The sequence below is a fragment of the Bombina bombina genome, chromosome 4, assembly GCF_027579735.1.
Source record: "Bombina bombina isolate aBomBom1 chromosome 4, aBomBom1.pri, whole genome shotgun sequence".
Taxonomy (NCBI): Eukaryota; Metazoa; Chordata; class Amphibia; order Anura; family Bombinatoridae; genus Bombina; species Bombina bombina.
In genome coordinates, this window is record NC_069502.1 from 1,107,174,738 (window position 1) to 1,107,196,046 (window position 21,309).

Consider the following 21,309-nt stretch of genomic DNA (forward strand, 5'->3'; position numbering starts at 1 on the left):
TTGAAAGAAATTATCGCTGACATTACAGGAGGTAAGGGCCACGCTCTACCTCAAGACAAAGCTAAAGCTAGACAGTCTAATTTTCGTCCCTTTCGGAATTTCAAAGCAGGTGCAGCATCAACTTCCACTGCACCAAAACAGAAAGGAGCTGTTGCTCGTTACAGACAAGGCTGGAAACCTAACCAGTCCTGGAATAAGGGCAAGCAGGCCAGAAAACCTGCTGCTGCCCCTAAGACAGCATGAACCGAGGGCCCCCGATCCGGGACCGGATCTAGTGGGGGGCAGACTCTCTCTCTTCGCCCAGGCTTGGGCAAGAGATGTCCAGGATCCCTGGGCGCTAGAGATCATATCTCAGGGATACCTTCTAGACTTCAAATTATCTCCCCCACGAGGGAGATTTCATCTGTCAAGGTTGTCAACAAACCAAATAAAGAAAGACGCGTTTCTACGCTGTGTACAAGATCTATTATTAATGGGAGTGATCCATCCGGTTCCGCGGTCGGAACAAGGACAAGGGTTTTACTCAAACCTGTTTGTGGTTCCCAAAAAAGAGGGAACTTTCAGGCCAATCTTGGATTTAAAGATCCTAAACAAATTCCTAAGAGTTCCATCGTTCAAAATGGAAACTATTCGGACAATCTTACCCATGATCCAAAAGGGTCAGTACATGACCACAGTGGATTTAAAGGATGCTTACCTTCACATACCGATTCACAAAGATCATTACCGGTATCTAAGGTTTGCCTTCTTAGACAGGCATTACCAGTTTGTAGCTCTTCCATTCGGATTGGCTACGGCTCCAAGAATCTTCACAAAGGTTCTGGGTGCCCTTCTGGCGGTTCTGAGACCGCGAGGAATTTCGGTAGCTCCGTACCTAGACGACATTCTGATACAAGCTTCAAGCTTTCAAACTGCCAAGTCTCATACAGAGTTAGTTCTGGCATTTCTAAGGTCGCATGGATGGAAAGTGAACGAAAAGAAGAGTTCTCTCTTGCCTCTCACAAGGGTTCCATTCTTGGGGACTCTTATAGATTCCGTAGAAATTAAGATTTATCTGACAGAAGACAGATTAACAAAGCTTCTAAATGCATGCCGTGTCCTTCATTCCATTCAACTCCCGTCAGTAGCTCAATGCATGGAGGTGATCGGCTTAATGGTAGCAGCAATGGACATAGTTCCCTTTGCACGCCTACATCTCAGACCGCTGCAATTGTGCATGCTGAGTCAGTGGAATGGGGATTACTCAGATTTGTCCCCCACTCTGAATCTGGATCAAGAGACCAGAAACTCTCTTCTATGGTGGCTTTCTCAGCCACATCTGTCCAGGGGGATGCCTTTCAGCAGGCCGGACTGGACAATTGTAACAACAGACGCCAGCCTTCTAGGTTGGGGCGCTGTCTGGAATTCTCTGAAGGCTCAGGGACAATGGAGTCAGGAGGAAAGTCTCCTGCCAATAAACATTCTGGAATTGAGAGCAGTTCTCAATGCCCTTCTAGCTTGGCCCCAGTTAAAGACTCGGGGGTTCATCAGGTTTCAGTCGGACAACATCACGACTGTAGCTTACATCAACCATCAGGGAGGGACAAGAAGCTCCCTAGCAATGATAGAAGTATCAAAGATAATTCGCTGGGCAGAGTCTCACTCTTGCCACCTGTCAGCAATCCACATCCCGGGAGTGGAGAACTGGGAGGCGGATTTCTTGAGTCGCCAGACTCTTCATCCGGGGGAGTGGGAACTTCATCCGGAGGTCTTTGCCCAAATACTTCGACGTTGGGGCAAACCAGAGATAGATCTCATGGCGTCTCGCCAGAACGCCAAACTTCCTCGCTACGGATCCAGATCCAGGGATCCGGGAGCGGTTCTGATAGATGCTTTGACAGCACCTTGGAACTTCAGGATGGCTTATGTGTTTCCACCCTTCCCGCTGCTTCCTCGATTGATTGCCAAAATCAAACAGGAGAGAGCATCAGTGATTCTAATAGCGCCTGCATGGCCGCGCAGGACTTGGTATGCAGATCTAGTGGACATGTCATCCTGTCCGCCGTGGTCTCTACCTCTAAGACAGGACCTTCTGATTCAGGGTCCATTCAAACATCAAAGTCTAACTTCTCTGAAGCTGACTGCTTGGAAATTGAACGCTTGATTTTATCAAAACGTGGGTTTTCTGAGTCGGTTATTGATACCCTGATACAGGCTAGGAAGCCTGTTACCAGAAAGATTTACCATAAAATATGGCGTAAATACCTATACTGGTGTGAATCCAAAGATTACTCCTGGAGTAAGGTTAGGATTCCTAGGATATTGTCTTTTCTACAAGAAGGTTTAGAAAAGGGTTTATCGGCTAGCTCATTAAAGGGACAGATCTCAGCTCTGTCCATCTTGTTACACAGGCGTCTGTCAGAAAATTCAGACATCCAGGCCTTTTGTCAGGCTTTAGCTAGGATCAAGCCTGTGTTTAAAACTGTTGCTCCGCCATGGAGTTTAAACTTAGTTCTTAACGTTTTACAGGGTGTTCCGTTTGAACCCCTTCATTCCATTGATATAAGATTGTTATCTTGGAAAGTTCTATTTTTAATGGCTATTTCCTCGGCTCGAAGAGTCTCTGAGTTATCAGCCCTACATTGTGATTCTCCTTATCTGATCTTTCACTCAGACAAGGTAGTTCTGCGTACTAAACCTGGGTTCTTACCTAAGGTTGTCTCTAACAGGAATATCAATCAAGAGATTGTTGTTCCCTCCTTGTGTCCAAATCCTTCTTCAAAGAAGGAACGTCTTCTACACAATCTGGATGTAGTTCGTGCCCTCAAGTTCTACTTGCAGGCAACTAAAGATTTTCGCCAAACTTCTTCCCTGTTTGTCGTTTATTCTGGACAGAGGAGAGGTCAAAAAGCTTCTGCTACCTCTCTCTCTTTTTGGCTTCGTAGCATAATACGTTTAGCCTATGAGACTGCTGGACAGCAGCCTCCTGAAAGAATTACAGCTCACTCCACTAGAGCTGTGGCTTCCACTTGGGCCTTTAAGAATGAGGCCTCTGTTGAACAGATTTGCAAGGCTGCAACTTGGTCTTCGCTTCATACTTTTTCCAAATTTTACAAATTTGACACTTTTGCTTCTTCGGAGGCTATTTTTGGGAGAAAGGTTCTTCAGGCAGTGGTTCCTTCTGTATAATGAGCCTGCCTATCCCTCCCGTCATCCGTGTACTTTTGCTTTGGTATTGGTATCCCAGAAGTAATGATGACCCGTGGACTGATCACACATAACAGAAGAAAACATAATTTATGCTTACCTGATAAATTCCTTTCTTCTGTTGTGTGATCAGTCCACGGCCCGCCCTGTTTTTTAAGGCAGGTACATATTTTTTTAAATTATAATTCAGTCACCACTACACCCTTGGCTTCTCCTTTCTCGTTGGTCTTTGGTCGAATGACTGGAGGTGACGTAGAGGGGAGGAGCTATATAGCAACTCTGCTGGGTGAATCCTCTTGCACTTCCTGTAGGGGAGCAGATAATATCCCAGAAGTAATGATGACCCGTGGACTGATCACACAACAGAAGAAAGGAATTTATCAGGTAAGCATAAATTATGTTTTCTCTGACTCCCTTAGTTTAAGTTTTCACCTCAGGGCTTCTCTACTGTTTACAAGGGAAGATGCGGTGGGGACAAGTCAGAACAAGGAGCGCTCAGGGCACAATTGGACACTATTCTCTTTATTGTGAGAGCGCAGGTAGACTGTGGGCTGGACGCTGGGGACCCTAGTTCCGGAGCAAGACTCCAGTGTAAAAGGGATAATTGTTTGGTGTTGTGGTCCAGAGAGTGTTTTATGCAAAACAAGCAGTGACATGATGCTATATGAACATTTTGGGGCCAGACTGCATGGTATGTTCGGCTGCTTATGCAGTGACATACGGAACACGTTTTTTTCAGAGGAAGCTCTAGCGTGTTAGTGAACGCCCACAATGGGTGGAGTTATATTCCCGCGCTCAGGAAGTGCCGCACGGCTGTTTTTTGGCTAGTGCATTACGGAATGAGAGCTGTACCTTTGCTGACTGCCAAGATCGCATGGTTATCTCTTAAAGCAAGCAGTCTTAGGCAGGGTGACTTGGAGACAGAGATTGGAGGATCAAGGGGGCAGGTAGGCGCCACAGCAGAGCTGTTGAGGCGGCAGAGGCTCTTTAGTTTAACAGCAGCCTGTTGTTAAAAAAGACTTGGGCTTTTCCTGATATGCGTTCTTATGTCCCATGTTACATATACCAGAGTGTGAGTGCTGTTACTTTATTTACCAAATTTAAAAGCACAGTTACACGTTTTTAATTCAGAAGCCTTTTTTTTGCTTGCTTTCACATTAGGTTGTTTTTGCAATTCACGACCAAATCTGTTATGCTTTCTTACTGACATGGAAGATATCATGATTGTTACATGTTCATTATGTTTGAATGCAAATGTGGAGCCTCCTGTTACTTTTTGTCCCTCATGTACTGAGAGGGCATTGCAGTTTAGAGAACATATGTTTTTTGATAAAGATTTAACAAAAGCGGGTGCTTCTCAGGGTTCTACCGATGAGATTCAGAGTATGCCGCAACTTTCTCCCCAAGCGTCACAGTCCTTAACGCCTGCTCAGGCGCAGTCCAGTACCTCCGCAGCTTCGGCTGCGATTACTTTACAGGACATAGCTGCTGTTATGTCTTCTACACTTTCAGAGGCGTTATCTGTCTTCCCAGCATTTCAAGGCAAACGCAGAAGGAAGGACACTCTTGTAGCCAATACAGCGTCTGATGCTTTAATGGCGATATCAGACATACCATCACAGGGCTCAGAATTGGAGGCCCTATCTGAAGGAGAACTTTTTGAATCGGAAAGCGCTCTGCTACCAGCGGATTCAGAAGTGATGTCTTTCCGGTTTAAGCTGGAACACCGCCGACTGTTATTAAGGGAGGTTTTGGTGACTCTGGATGACTGCGATTCAATTGTAGTTCCTCCAGAAAAATTGAGTAAGTTGGACAGAAATCTAGAGGTTCCTTCTTATTCTGATGTTTTTCCAGTTCCCAAGAGAACTTCGGAGATTATTGCTAAGGAATGGGAGAGACCAGGTATTCCATTCTCTCTTTCTCCCGTTTTCAGGAAGATATATCCTATAGCGGATGCTATCAGGGATTCTTGGCAGACGGTTCCTAAGGTGGAAGGTGCTATTTCCACTTTAGCTAAACGTACTACTATCCCTATTGAGGATAGTTGTGCCTTTAAGGACCCTATGGGTAAGAAATTAGAGGGTCTCCTTAAGAAGCTTTATGTGCATCAAGGGTTGCTTTTGCAACCGGCAGCCTGTATTGTCACGGTTACGACTGCTTATTGGATTGATGCCCTGAAAGAATCTCTTAAGACGGAGACTTCTTTGGAAGAGATTCAGGATAGAATTAAAGCTCTTAAGTTGGCTAATTCTTTTGTGACAAACTACCAAATTGGCGGCTAAGAGCTCAGGGTTCTCCATCTTAGCACGTAGAGCCTTGTGGCTGAAATCTTGTTCTGCGGATGTATCGTCCAAGTCTAAACTTTTGGCTATCCCTTATAAGGGGAAGACCCTGTTTGGTCCTGACTTGAAGGAAATTATTTCTGACATCACGGAAGGCAAGGGTCATCTCCTCCCTCAGGATAAAAAATCCAAACAGAGAGGTCGACTGAGTAATTTTAGTTCCTTTTGGAATTTTAAGGGAATCCCCTCTTCCTCTTCCACTAAGCAGGAAGGTACCTATTCTCAACCCAAGTCCACGTGGAGACCCAACCAGGCTTGGAACAAGGGCAAACGGTCCATAACACCCGTTGCTGCACCCAAGACAACATGAAGGGGTGTCCCCTGATCCGAGACCGGATCTAGTAGGGTGCAGACTATCCTTCTTCGTCCAGGCTTGGATAAGAGACGTTCAGGATTCCTGGGCAATAGATATAGTATCTCAGGGATACAAACTGGAGTTCCGAAACACTTTCCCCAGAGGAAGATTTCTTCTTTCTCGATTGTCTGTATACCAGATAAAGAGAGAGGCGTTCTTACGCTGTGTAAGAGACCTCTCCTCCATGGGGGTAATCTGTCCTGTTCCAATTCAGGAACAGGGTCAGGGATTTTATTCAAATCTGTTTGTAGTTCCCAAAATAGAGGGAACTTTCAGACCTATCTTAGATCTCTAGAGTCTAAACAAGTTTCTCAGAGTCCCATTCTTCAAGATGGAGACTATTCGTACCATTCTTCCATTGATCCAGGAGGGTCAATTTATGACTACTGTGGATCTAAAGGATGCATATCTTCATGTCCCCATTCACAAAGATCATCACCAATTCCTGAGATTCGCCTTTCTGGACAAACATTTCCAGTTTGTGGCTCTTCCTTTCGGTCTGGCCACAGCTCCCAGAATTTTTCACAAAGGTTCTGGGGTCTCTGCTGGCAGTTCTAAGACTGCGGGGCGTTGCAGTGGCGCCTTATCTGGACGATATTCTGATCCAGGCGTCCTCTTATCAGCTGGCAAAGTCTCATACCGACCTTGTCCTTTCCTTCCTGAGAACTCACTGGTAGAAGGTAAATCTGGGAAAGAGTTTGTTGATTCTACAGACAAGGGTTCCTTTCTTGGGAACTCTAATCGATTCTCTTTGCATGAAAATCTTTTTGACAGAGGTCAGGAGGGTAAAGCTCATGACGACATGTCAAGCCCTTCAGTCCAATCCTCGGCCGTCAGTGGCTCAGTGCATGGAAGTAATTGGATTGATGGTGGCAGCGATGGACATCATTCCGTTTTCTCGATTTCATCTCCAGCCTCTGCAACTGATCATGCTCAGACATTGGAATGGAGATTATATTATTATTTGGTGGTTGTCACTGGATCATCTGTCCCAGGGGACATATTTCTGCAGACTCTCATGGGTGATAGTGACAACGGACACTAGTCTTCTAGGATGGGGAGCAGTCTGGAATTCTCTGAGGGCTCAGGGTGTATGGACTCAGGCGGAGTCTCTCCTTCCAATCAACATACTGGAGTTGAGAGCTATATTCAAGGCGCTTCAGGCTTCGCCTCGGCCCAATTCATCGGGTTCTAGTCGGACAACATCACGACGGTAGCTTACATCAATCATCAGGGAGGAACAAGAAGTTCCTTAGCGATGACAGAAGTATCCAAGATAATACAGTGGGCAGAGTCGTACTCTTGCCATCTGTCAGCAGTCTACATCCCAGGGGTGGAAAACTGGGAAGCGGACTTTCTGAGCAGACAGACGTTTCATCCGGGAGAATGGGAACTCCATCCGGAGATATTTTCCAGCCTGGTTCTCAGATGGGGCAGGCCGGAGTTGGATCTCATGGCATCTCGTCGGAATGCCAAGCTTCCGAGATATGGGTCCAGATCCAGGGATCCCCAGGCCGAGCTGATAGATGCCTTTGCAGTACCCTGGTCTTTCAACCTAGCTTATGTGCATCCTCCATTTGCTCTCCTTCCCCGGGTGATTGCTCGAGTCAAACAGGAGAGGGCATCGGTGATCCTCATCGCTCCTGCGTGGCCTCGCAGGACTTGGTATGCCGATCTGGTGGACATGTCATCTCAGCCACCGTGGAGGCTCCCATTGAGGAAAGACCTTCTCATTCAGGGGCCCTTCCATCATCCGAATCTAGTTTCTCTACAGCTAACTGCTTGGAGATTGAACGCTTTATTTTGTCTTAGCGTGGTTTCTCTGATTCGGTCATAGATACCTTGATTCAGACTCGTAAGCCTGTTACTAGAAGAATTTACCATAAGATATGGCGTAAATATCTTTATTGGTGTGAATTCAAGGGCTACTCATGGAGTAGGGTTAGGATTCCCAAGATTTTGTCTTTTCTCCAAGAGGGATTGGAGAATGGGTTGTCAGCAAGTTCTTTAAATGGACAGATTTCTGCTTTATCTATTTTGTTACACAAGCGTCTGGCAGATGTTCCAGATGTACAATCCTTTTGTCAGGCTCTGACTAGAATCAGGCCTGCTTTTAGACCAATTGCTCCTCTTTTGAGTTTGAATTTAGTTCTTAGAGTTCTTCAAGGGGTTCCGTTTGAACCCATGCATTCCATAGATATTAAGTTATTATATTTTTGGTTGCTATTTCTTCTGCTCGTAGAGTATCAGAGTTTTCTGCATTACAATGTGTTTCTCCTTATCTTATTTTCCATTTGGATAAGGTGGTGTTGCGAACTAAGCCTGGTTTTCTTCCTAAGGTTGTTTCAAATAAAAATATTAATCAGGAAATTGTTGTTCCTTCCTTGTGTCCTAATCCTTCTTCTAAGAAGGAGCGTCTTTTACATAATTTGGACGTGGTCCGTGCTTTGAAGTTTTACTTACAGGCGAATAAGGATTTTCGTCAATCGTCTTCATTATTTGTTGTTTTTTCTGGGAAACGTAGGGGTCAGAAAGCTATGGCTACCTCTCGTTCTTTTTTGGCTGAAGAGTATCATCCGCTTTGCCTATGAGACTGCTGGACAGCAGCCTCCTGAGCGAATTACGGCTCATTCCACTAGGGCTGTGGCTTCCTCATGGGCATTCAAAAATGATGCTTCTGTTGAACAGATTTGCAAAGCTGCAACTTGGTCTTCTCTTCACACTTTTTCCAAATTTTAAAAATTCGATACCTTTGCCTCATCTAAGGCTGTTTTTGGTAGGAAAGTTCTTCAAGCAGTGGTGCCTTCCGTTTAGGTTCCCTGTCTTGTCCCTACCCTTTCATCCGTGTACTATATATTTGCTATTGTATCCCACAAGTAAGGATGAAATCCGTGGACTCATCGTATCTTGAAAAAGAAAAGGAAATTTTTGCTTACCTGATAAATTTATTTATTTTTCGATACAATGAGTCCACGGCCCACCCTGTTTTATTGAGACAGGTCATTATATTTTTGTTAAACTTCAGACACCTCTGCACCTTGGCTTTTCCTTTCTCTTCCTAACTTCGGTCGAATGACTGGGTTGGGAGGGAAGGGAGGAGCTATTTATACAGCTCTGCTGTGGTGCTCTTTGCCTCCTCCTGTTGACCAAGAGGCGTAATCCCACAAGTAAGGATGAAATCCGTGGATTTCATCCTTAAATAAATTTATCAGGTAAGCATAAATTTCCCTTTTCTGATTTTTCATCAGGATAAGGCAGTTTTGCTGACTTCATTTAAATTCTTACCTAAGGTTGTGAATTCTAACAACATTAATAGAGAAATTGTTGTCCCTTCTTTGTGTCCTAATCCTAAGAATTCTTTGGAGAGATCTTTACATTCTTTGGATGTGGTGAGAGCTCTGAAATATTATGTTGAAGCTACTAAAGATTTCAGGAAGTCTTCTAGTCTATTTGTTATCTTTCCTGGTTCCAGGAAAGGTCAGAAGGCTTCTGCTGTTACTTTGGCATCGTGGTTAAAGCCTTTGATTCATCAAGCTTATTTGGAGTCGGGTAAAGCCCCGCCTCAGAGAATTACAGCTCATTCTACTAGATCAGTTTCCACTTCTTGGGCTTTTAAGAATGAAGCTTCAGTTGATCAGATTTGCAAAGCAACAACTTGGTCTTCTTTGCATACATTTACTAAATTTTACCATTTCAATGTATTTGCTTCTTCTGAAGCAGTCTTTGGTAGAAAAGTTCTTCAGGCAGCTGTCTCAGGTTGATTCTTCTGGTTATGATTTCAGTGTTTCCTTTTATTTATGAGAATAAACTTACATGATTAATTCATTTCTTTCATATTGGCAAGAGTCCATGAGGCCCACCCCTTTTTTATGGTGGTTATGATTTTTTTTGTTTAAAGCACAATTATTTCCAAATTCCTTTGTTGATGCTTTTTACTCCTTTCTTTATCACTCCACTACTTGGCTATTCGTTAAACTGAATTGTGGGTGTGGTGAGGGGTGTATTTATAGGCATTTGGAGGTTTCGGAATCTTTGCCCCTCCTTGTAGGATTGTATATCCCATACGTCACTAGCTCATGGACTCTTGCCAATATGAAAGAAATGAATTTATCAGGTAAGTTCTTACATAAATTATGTTTTTCCTGTGACATACGTACATATCCTGTGATGGCCCTTGTACCAGTATTTAAACACCACACCATCTTAGAGGGTCAACAATAGCTTGTATGGCACAAATTATATCTTCAGAAGCAATACACACAACAGCCACCTCTCCGAGCATGCATGGTGTTTAAATACTGGTGCACAGGCCCTCACAGGATATGTGCTTTTGCCGCTAAAAACTTTAACTTTTACTAAATCATTTTAACTAAATACAAAAATGCTTATGTTTCAAACTGAATTGCATCCATGCACATTTCATTTTTGAACTTTCTATCCATTTAAGTAAAAATTAATAATCCGTCCAAATTTTGCCACTTAATTACCATCCAGTGGATTTCTATACATTTTAGCAAAAATATATTATCATTATCAATAAGAAAAATTAGGTTAAGTGAAAATAGTAGGTGTAGATGAATATGCTACTACAATAAGTATATTGTTTCCACACTCTACCTCTCTTTGAATTCTGCTTATTAAATAGTTATCAAGATTTTGCAATTACAAATAGAAGTGGAGATGGATTATATTGAAGTTTGAATTTCGCATGAGTAGTAGATTTGTTTCTGACAAATTTCAGTTATTTTTATTTTCCTTCCCACTGCATCATATGACAGCCATCAGCCAATCACAAAATGCACGTATATATGTATATTCTGTGAATGTTCACAGACTCAAGATAAGTGATTTCTTCAGTTCACAACAGCATTATTCTGTAGAATATGCAAGCCCTCGTTTATCATGCCTATTGTTGCTATGTTTTTGCTGGTCGATAGAAAATCTTTCTCTAGTAATATTTTCATATACATAATTTGAATCATACATTTTGAAGGTCATTTTCCTTTTAATTTTCAGGAAAATAAAGAAACTGGAATGGAGAATGTGATTGAAGCTATAGCCTTATTTAAGTAAGTCTTTTTCTTTTATATTATTAAAGGTATATGAAACCCAAAAAACAGAATTTATGCTTACCTGATAAATTACTTTCTCCAACGGTGTGTCCGGTCCACGGCGTCATCCATTACTTGTGGGAAATGTTCTCCCCCACAGGGAAAGGCAAGGAGAGCACACAGCAAGAGCTGTCCATATAGCTCCCCCTCTGGCTCCGCCCCCCAGTCATTCGACCGATGGTTAGGAGAAAAAGGAGAAACTATAGGGTGCCGTGGTGACTGTAGTGTATAAAGAAAAAAAATTTCAACCTGATTAAAGAAAAAAAACCAGGGCGGGCCGTGGACCGGACACACCGTTAGAGAAAGTAATTTATCAGGTAAGCATAAATTCTGTTTTCTCCAACATTGGTGTGTCCGGTCCACGGCGTCATCCATTACTTGTGGGAACCAATACCAAAGCTTTAGGACACGGATGAAGGGAGGGAGCAAATCAGGTTACCTAAACAGAAGGCACCACGGCTTGCAAAACCTTTCTCCCAAAAACAGCCTCCGAAGAAGCAAAAATATCAAATTTGTAGAATTTGGCAAAAGTGTGCAGAGAAGACCAAGTCGCTGCCTTACATATCTGGTCAACAGAAGCCTCGTTCTTATAGGCCCATGTGGAAGCCACAGCCCTAGTAGAGTGAGCTGTGATACGGTCAGGAGGCTGCCGTCCGGCAGTCTCATAAGCCAAGCGGATAATGCTTTTCAGCCAGAAAGAGAGAGAGGTAGCAGTAGCTTTTTGACCTCTCCTCTTACCAGAGTAAACGACAAACAAGGATGAGGTTTGTCTAAAATCTTTTGTTGCTTCTAAATAGAACTTTAAAGCACGAACAACATCTAAATTGTGTAATAAACGTTCCTTCTTTGAAACTGGATTCGGACACAAAGAAGGAACAACTATTTCCTGGTTGATGTTCTTGTTGGAAACAACTTTTGGAAGAAAACCAGGCTTAGTACGCAAAACAACCTTATCTGAATGGAACACCAGATAGGGTGGATCACACTGCAAAGCAGATAATTCAGAAACTCTTCTAGCAGAAGAAATAGCAACCAAAAACAGAACTTTCCAAGATAGTAACTTAATATCTATGGAATGTAAAGGTTCAAACGGAACCCCTTGAAGAACTGAATTTAGACTCCAAGGAGGAGTCATGGGTCTGTAAACAGGCTTGATTCTAACCAAAGCCTGAACAAAAGCTTGTACATCTGGCAAAGCTGCCAGTCGTTTGTGCAACAAGACGGATAATGCAGAAATCTGTCCTTTTAGAGAACTAGCTGACAATCCTTTATCCAAACCTTGGAGAAAGGAGAGAATCTTTGGAATTTTAATCTTACTCCAGGAGAATCCTTTGGATTCACACCAACAGATATATTTTTTCCATATTTTATGGTAAATCCTTCTAGTCACAGGTTTTCTGGCTTGGACCAGAGTATCAATCACAGAATTTGAAAACCCACGCTTGGATAAAATCAAGCGTTCAATTTCCAAGCAGTCAGCTGCAGAGAAACTAGATTGGGATGTTCGAATGGACCTTGTACTAGAAGGTCCTGTCTCAAAGGTAGCTTCCATGGTGGAGCCGATGACATATTCACCAGGTCTGCATACCAAGTCCTGCGTGGCCACGCAGGAGCTATCAGAATCACCAAGGCCTTCTCCTGTTTGATCCTGGCTATGAGCCTGGGGAGGAGAGGAAACGGTGGAAACACATATGCTAGGTTGAACGACCAAGGCGCCACTAATGCATCCACTAGAGTCGCCTTGGGATCCCTGGATCTGGACCCGTAGCAAGGAATCTTGAAGTTCTGACGGGACGCCATTAGATCCATGTCTGGAATGCCCCATAATTGGGTTAACTGAGCAAAGACCTCCGGATGGAGTTCCCACTCCCCCGGATGGAAAGTCTGACGACTCAAATAGTCCGCCTCCCAGTTGTCTACTCCTGGGATGTGAATAGCAGATAGATGGCAGGAGTGATTCTCTGCTCATTGGATTATCTTGGTTACTTCCTTCATCGCTAGGGAACTCTTTGTTCCCCCCTGATGATTGATGTACGCAACAGTCGTTATGTTGTCCGACTGAAATCTTATGAACCTGGCTTCCACTAGCTGAGGCCAAGCCAGGAGCGCATTGAATATAGCTCTTAGTTCCAAAATGTTTATCGGGAGAAGCGACTCTTCCCGCGACCATAGGCCCTGAGCTTTCAGAGAGTCCCAGACCGCGCCCCACCCCAAGAGGCTGGCGTCGGTCGTGACGATGACCCACTCCGGTCTGCGGAAACTCATTCCCTGAGACATGTGATCCTGGGTCAACCACCAGAGAAGTGAGTCCCTGGTTACCTGGTCTACTTGAATTTGGGGAGACAAGTCTGTATAGTCCCCATTCCACTGATTGAGCATGCACAGCTGTAATGGTCTTAGATGAATTCGAGCAAAAGGAACCACATCCATTGCTGCGACCATTAGTCCTATTACTTCCATGCATTGAGCTATGGAGGGTTGAGGAATAGAGTGAAGAACTCGACAAGCTTTTAGAAGCTTTGTCTTTCTGACGTCTGTGAGAAAGATCTTCATTTCCACAGAATCTATTATTGTTCCCAGAAAAGGAACCCTTGTGGACGGTGACAGTGAACTTTTTTCTATGTTCATTTTCCACCCGTGAGATCTGAGAAAAGCCAACACAATGTCTGTATGAGCCCTCGCTTTGGAAAGAGACGACGCTTGGATTAGGATGTCGTCTAGATAAGGTGCTACAGCGATGCCCCTCGGTCTTAGGACCGCTAGAAGGGACCCTAGCACCTTTGTGAAAATTCTGGGAGCGGTGGCTAAACCGAATGGAAGAGCCACAAACTGGTAATGCTTGTCCAGAAAGGCGAACCTCAGGAACTGATGATGAGATTTGTGGTTTGGATATGCAGATACGCATCCTTCAGATCCACGGTAGTCAAAAATTGACCCTGCTGGATTGTTGGTAAGATTGTCCGAATGGTTTCCATCTTGAAGGATGGAACTCTTAGGAACTTGTTTAATATCTTTAAATCCAGAATTGGCCTGAAAGTTCCCTCTTTTTTGGGAACCACAAACAGGTTTGAGTAAAACCCTAGACCTTGTTCCCCGGAGGGGACTGGGTTTATCACTCCCATCTTTGATAGGTCTCTTACACAATGTAAGAATGCCTGTTTCTTTATCTGGTCTGAAGATAAGCGAGACAGGTGGAACCTTCCCTTTGGAGGAAGTCCCTTGAATTCTAACAGGTATCCCTTGGAAACTATCTCTAGTGCCCAGGGATCCAGAACATCTCTTGCCCAAGCCTGAGCGAAGAGAGATAGTCTGCCCCCTACCAGATCCGGTCCCGGATCGGGGGCTACCCCTTCATGCTGTCTTGGTAGCAGCAGCAGGTTTCTTGGTTTGTTTACCCTTGTTCCAGCCTTGCATGGGCTTCCAAGCGGGTTTGGGCTGGGCCGCGTTACCTTCTTGTCTGGTGGCAGTGGAGTTATTAGCCGGTCTGTTCCTGAAATTGCGAAAGGAACGAAAATTAGACTTGTTCTTAGCCTTAAAAGGCCTATCCTGTGGGAGGGCATGGCCCTTACCCCCAGTGATGTCTGAAATAATTTCCTTCAATTCCGGCCCAAAAAGGGTCTTACCCTTGAAAGGAATATTCAGTAACTTAGTCTTGGACGACACATCTGCCGACCAGGATTTTAGCCAAAGCGCCCTCCGCGCTACTATAGCAAAACCTGAGTTTTTCGCCGCCAATTTCGTTATTTGAAAGGCGGCATCCAATATAAAGGAATTAGCTAACTTTAATGCGTGAATTCTGTCCATGACTTCTTCATAGGAAGTCTCTTTCTGGAGCGACCTTTCTAGTTCTTCGAACCAAAAGGAAGCCGCTGAAGTGACAGTAATAACACACGTAGCTGGTTGAAGGATGAACCCTTGCTGAACAAAAATCTTTTTAAGCAATCCTTCCAATTTTTTATCCATAGGATCTTTGAAAGCGCAGCTGTCCTCTATAGGAATAGTTGTGCGCTTCGCTAGTGTTGAAACAGCTCCCTCAACCTTCGGGACCGTTTGCCATGTGTCCCTTCTAGGGTCTACTATGGGAAACATTTTCTTAAATATAGGAGGTGGGGCAAAGGGTACACCTGGCTTGTCCCACTCCTTTTCCACTATTTTCGCTACCCTCTTAGGTATTGGAAAAGCGTCGTCATGCACTGGGACCTCTAAAAATTTGTCCAATTTGCACAACTTCTCTGGTACTACCATGGAATCACAGTCATCCAGAGTAGCTAATACCTCCTTAAGCAAAGCGCGGAGATGTTCTAGCTTAAACTTAAATGCCACTAGATCAGGTTCTGCCTGTTGAGAAATTTTTCCCGAGTCTGAAATTTCACCCTCAGACAGCCCTTCCCTCACAGCCAATTCCGATTGATGTGAGGGTAAAATAGATAAGGCATCGTCAGCGTCTGATTGTTCATCCTTTTTATCTGTATTTAAAACTGAACAATCACGCTTTCTCTGAAAAACTGGCAGTTTGGATAAAAGATTTGCTATAGAATTATCCACTACTGCTGATAATTGTTGCATAGAAATAAGCACTGGCGCGCTAGGTGTCGCCTGCGCGGGCAAAGCTGGTGTAGACACAGAAGGAGAGGATGTAGAGCTATCCCCACAACCTTCATTAGATAAATCATCTTGGGCAACATTATGAAAAATAACAGAGCTGTCCTGATTTTGTTTGGACGCTATGGCGCAATTATCACAAACACTCGAAGGGGGAACCACATTTGTCTCTATACACACAGAACATAGGTTATCTGATGGAACAGACATGTTAAACAGATTTAGGCAGGCAAACAATGCAATAAAAACGATTTTAAACAAAAACGTTACTGTCTCTTTAAATAATAAGATGACACATTTATTTCTGAATGTTCAAAAACCTATGAAGGCAATATCCGATTTTTCTGAAATTTGGACCCCAGTGTCTTAATGCTTAGAAAGTATTGCACAGCAAATATGGAGACTCTAGCTCTTAAAACAAGCAAACCGGAGCTAATTGTTGGATTTAACCGTTTTTACACACCACAATCCCAGCTACAGCCTTGCTGCAGCTTTTTACCTTCCTTAGGGGTCACCATTCACAGAAAAAAGCCTTTAGGAGTCACTTTCTGAACCACAGGACCCTCTCACATGAATCTGCATGCACTGCCTTGAAATTGAACTGCACAGCTGAAGTGCCAAAATGAGGCTTCCTCCCTCGGCACACTAGAGTGAAGGGGCCTTCCTGACTAGATTTAAGTGTCTAAAACAAGCCAGATCAATAAAAAACGTTCCCAAGTGTATGTGAGCTTATAAAATATTTCAAATGGTATAATATTGTAATAAAAACCAATCGATTTAGCCCCTAACAGTGTCTACCAGCATAAAAAACAAAAAGGGGAAGCCTGTTATCTTTTTTGCTGAGGTGAAAGAAAAATGGCTTACCGTTTCCCCTGAGGGGAAAAATGACTGTCATCTAGCATTAGCCTGTGTTGTTAGAAGGAGACTAGTCATACCTGAAGCAGATGAGTCTGCAAACTGTTACCCCCAACTGAAGTTCTCTTGTTTCAACAGTCCTGCGTGGTAACAGTAATGGATTTTAGTTACTTGTGCTAAAATCATAGCCCTCTTAAACAGAAATCTTCATCACTTTTCTGTTATAGAGTAAATAGTACAAGCCAGCACTATTTTAAAATAACAAACTCTTGATAGAAGAATAAAAAACTACAATTAACACCACAAACTCCTCGCCATCCCCGTGGTAGATGCTACTTGTTCAGAGCGGCAAGGAGAATGACTGGGGGCGGAGCCAGAGGGGGAGCAATATGGACAGCTCTTGCTGTGTGCTCTCCTTGCCTTTCCCTGTGGGGGAGAACATTTCCCACAAGTAATGGATGACGCTGTGGACCGGACACACCAATGTTGGAGAAAAATGATTTTGTGATTCAGACAGAGCATATATTATTACAGTTTAAAATTTACCTCTATTATCAAAATTGATTTGTTCCCATGATATGCCTTGTTGAAGAGATAACTAGGTAGGCATATGGAGCACTACATGGCAGGAAATAGTGATGTGATCTAGTACTCTTGCAAATGGATAACATTCTTGCAAAACTAATGTAGTTCAACAGAAATGGGCCGGCCCCCTGCTTTTCAACAAAAGATAAAAAAGAACAAAGAAACATTGCTAATAAAAGTTAATTAGAAAGTTGTTTAAAATTGCATGTTCTATCTGAACCATGAATTAAAAAATTTTGGGTCTCATATCCATTTAAGGAATCTATTTTATATTATCCTTTAATTGATTCATTTTATTTATATATTTTTAATTTTCAGAAAGCCAGGTTTAACTGGACGAGGACTGTACGATCTGAAGCCAGAGTGTAGCAAAGACTTCAACCTCTTCTATTATCATTATTCCAAGGCAGAACAGTCTAAGGTAACCTATTTCTCCTTTTTAGTCTAGAATTTCTCATGTACCAAGTGGTGTAGTCTTACAGCAACTTAATCATAATGAAGGCTAAATGGTTTTCCGGGGGTATAATGGTAAAAGGTAATTAACAAATAACATTTCTCTATATGGTGATGATTGTCCACAAAATCCTTACTCTTGGGTCTTCTTGCATACTCTTTAAATTTTGATCATCTTAATGCTTTTGTCTCGGGTGAACTTGCCAGGAAGAACTGCCTTAAAAACATTTCTGCCCAAAACTGCCTCATCCAAGGCAAAAGCATCAAGATGATAAATTTTTAAAAAGTATGCAAGGAAGATCCAAGAGTAAGAATATTGTGGACTCTCAACACCAAGAAAGAAATGAATTTATCTGGTAAGAATAAATGTTGTTTCTATTATTCTTAACTCATATGTACAAGGTCTTACAAGATTATCAATGTCATTTAAACTTGTTTGTTGGACAATATGTGTGAGTATAGAAATATCATTTTACTTGTGTATCCGTGTTATTTTTTTGTTTTTGTGTAAAATTGCTGTTTTACAGTTAATACATAAATCTGTGTGCATGTAAAGGCCAGATGTGCTACTCTGTTATACATTTATGTGCTCATTTTTATATACATAAAGATTGTTTTTTTTTTACTGACTTAGCTATTATAAACCAGTAATGGTAGCTGGCAGCCCTGTGGCCTAGTAACTTCCACAGGTACAGCGAAGACTGCACATCATTTAAAGGACCACTAAACACAGTAGAATAATATAATCCATAGAATTTAGTTTGAATTTTAAGTAGTAGATTATTTTCAGACACATGTTAGTTGGTTAATTGTTTTCCCTAATGCATCATGTGACAGCCATCAACCAATCACAAAATGCATATATGTATATCCTGTGAATCTTGCACATGCTCAGTAGGAGCTGGTGCCTCAGTGTGCTTGTATAAAGATAGTGCCCATTTAGATAATAGGGCCTCTATTTAACAAGGTCTTGCGGACCTGATCCAACAGTGCAGATCAGGTGCGCCATACCTTGCTGAATGCGGAGAACAATACGCTTTCCGTATTCAGCATTGCACCAGCAGCTCACAAGAGCTGCTGGTGCAACGCCGCCCCCTGTAGACTTGCGGCCAATGGGCCGCCAGCATGGGGGTGTCAATCAACCCGATCGTACTCGATCGGGTTGATTTCCGGCGATGTCTGTCCGCCTGCTCAGCGCAGGCGGACAGGTTATGGAGCAGCAGTCTTTGTGACCGCTGCTTCATAACTGCTGTTTCTGGCGAGCCTGCAGGCTCGCCAGAAACACAGGCCATCAAGCTCCATTCGGAGCTTAAAGTGAAAGTAAACTTACCCTAATGTCAATCCAGGATATCATTCCTTTTAAAAAATAAATATGAGTTTCATTCATCATTCTTTATAAATAACATTATAAATCAAGTTATCGCTGTTATTAATTCATTTGTGAATGTTCACAAATGCAACCCGTTTTTTTTTTTTTTTTTTTGGCTGTTGATCACGTTGGCTGAATCAGCCAACTGAAATTCTGGCCGTTAGGCGGCCGTCAGTGCACGTCATCAGCTCACTCTATCCTGTGCGCAAGCGCCATTGTTTTAAGCTTCTTCTCGGCATCTACGCGCGCTCACGTTTTGCGCATGCGTATTCTCAATATCTCTGAATACCCATTAGACGTTTAGAATTTAATTTAACGCATGCGCGGTTGGGATAGGGTTTGTAATATGCGCGTGCGCAGAAGACAGTGAGATCACTGAATGTTGCATGCGCTGTTTCACGTAGCCTAGTGAACGCGCTTTAGGCATACGTAGAAAGCGGGTGGGACCGCTCTATACGTCAAAGACAAGGAAAGGAGGAAAAGGTATGTGGGAGGAGTCGCGCATCGCAACGGTAGGGAGTTAGAAATATAGATAATGCAGAAATAAAATTAAAAAATCAGCCAAAAAGTTAGCGATTAAGTTGGGGTAATAGTAAAATATGTTTTCATGTCTTGATGGTATTGAAAATTTACCTTCACTTTAATAGATAGGCCCCTAGAAGTGGATTGGAAAGTTGTTTAAAATGTTGTGCTCTATCTGAATCATGACAGTTTAATTTTGACTTGAGTGTCCCTTTAAAGTGATGATAAATTATAATTTTTATAAATTTACCAATACAAGTTACAACCTAAGTGATATTCACAACTGCACCTCTATATTTTTTATAAATGTTAGTTTATATATTAAATATATTTATATTATTTTTATGCCAAGTTGTGCTCTTCTCTCCTCCCCCTTGCATTACCTTTTCTGTAGTGTAGTAACATATAAAGTGGTCCCATCCGCTCTATACATAGTTAGTAATGCGCACTACCGAGAGTTAGACGATTTGCACATATGCAGGTTGTCTAAACAGCCACTTCAATGTAAACCGTGAATCATGAGAATCATTGTTTAGTATGAGAGCTGGAAGTCAGTTTGCTGTGGTGAGAGTGCTTCCCCTAACAAACAAGCAAGTTGGTTGCAGTAATCCAAGTTAACAGTGAATCTGAACATGAGTTCCGATTCACTGTTTACAATTACGTCATGGGGAGTCCCATCAGGCAGGTACTGCACACGTGTGCTTAGAAGGCAAACGCTATCTGGCTGCTAGTGCATGCATGTGACGGGCAAACCTTTACATAGGACAAAGTGAACAGTGTAGCAAAGGTGTGATTGGGTGACAGTGAGAAACATCACCTGGGGGAACAAAAAGGTTACATTGATGGGGCAGGCAGCAGAATATTATGCATAACTTGCCTTAAGAAAGCAAGTGAAGATTAGGTTTAAGCACTCACCCACTGTTGAGTATCCAAGTTAAAATCTAACTTTTAATAATAACAGGAACGATATCCCTGTATACCTTCCATCATACATGCACACATACATCCGGTTCAGCACCTCCCTGTATCCTGGCCAGTAACGGCATACACTGGCATCAGGTGACAGAGGTGCTAGAACCTTTAAAAACCAAACAAACTAGTTTCGGCGTAAAATCCGCCTTTGTCAATGTCTCTATTTTAACTGATGTCTAACATAGAGACATTTACAAAGGCGGATTTCACTTGCTTTCTTAAGGCAAGTTATGCATAATATTTATATTTATTAAGGTAGCACCGGTCCTTCACAAATTCAGTGGTGGGCTTTCTCTTAAGTGTATCCAGTCCACGGATCATCCATTACTTATGGAATATATTCTCCTTCCCAACAGGAAGCTGCAAGAGTCCACCCACAGCAAAGCTGCTATATAGCTCCTCCCCTAACTGCCATATTCAGTCATTCTCTTGCAAGCCTCAACATAGATAGGAGGTTGTGAGAGTCTGTGGTGTTTTATACTTAGTTTATTCTTCAATCAAAAGTTTGTTATTTTTAAATGGCACCGGAGTGTGCTGTTTATCTCAGGCAGTATTTGGAAGAAGAATCTGCCTGCGTTTTTTCTATGATCTTAGCAGACGTAACTAAGATCCATTTGCTGTTCTCACACATTCTGAGGAGTGAGGTACTTCAGAGGGGGAATGGCGTGCAGGTTTTCCTGCAGATAAGGTATGTGCAGTAAAATATTTTTCTAGGAATGGAATTGACTAAGAAAATACTGCTGATACCGAAGTAATGTAAGTAAAGCCTTAAATGCAGCGATAGCGACTGGTATCAGGCTTATTAATAGAGATACATACTCTTATAAAAATGTGTTTTAAAACGTTTGCTGGCATGTTTAATCGTTTTTTTAACGTACATTGGTGATAACACTGTAATGTTGGTCACTGTAATGTTGGTATAGCCTTAAATGCAGTAAAAGCGACTGGTATCAGGCT

The 21,309-nt window shown here is 42.7% G+C and overlaps 1 protein-coding gene across 1 annotated transcript in view; it reads left to right on the plus strand.

Moving 5' to 3' along the window:
• The window catches only part of UBR2 (ubiquitin protein ligase E3 component n-recognin 2), a 689,885-nt gene that overhangs the window by 316,882 nt on the left and 351,694 nt on the right, over positions 1–21,309 (plus strand). Inside the window, 2 exon segments of the mRNA XM_053712365.1 lie at positions 10,900–10,952; positions 17,355–17,457. Coding sequence (XP_053568340.1) covers positions 10,900–10,952; positions 17,355–17,457 — 156 coding nt within the window.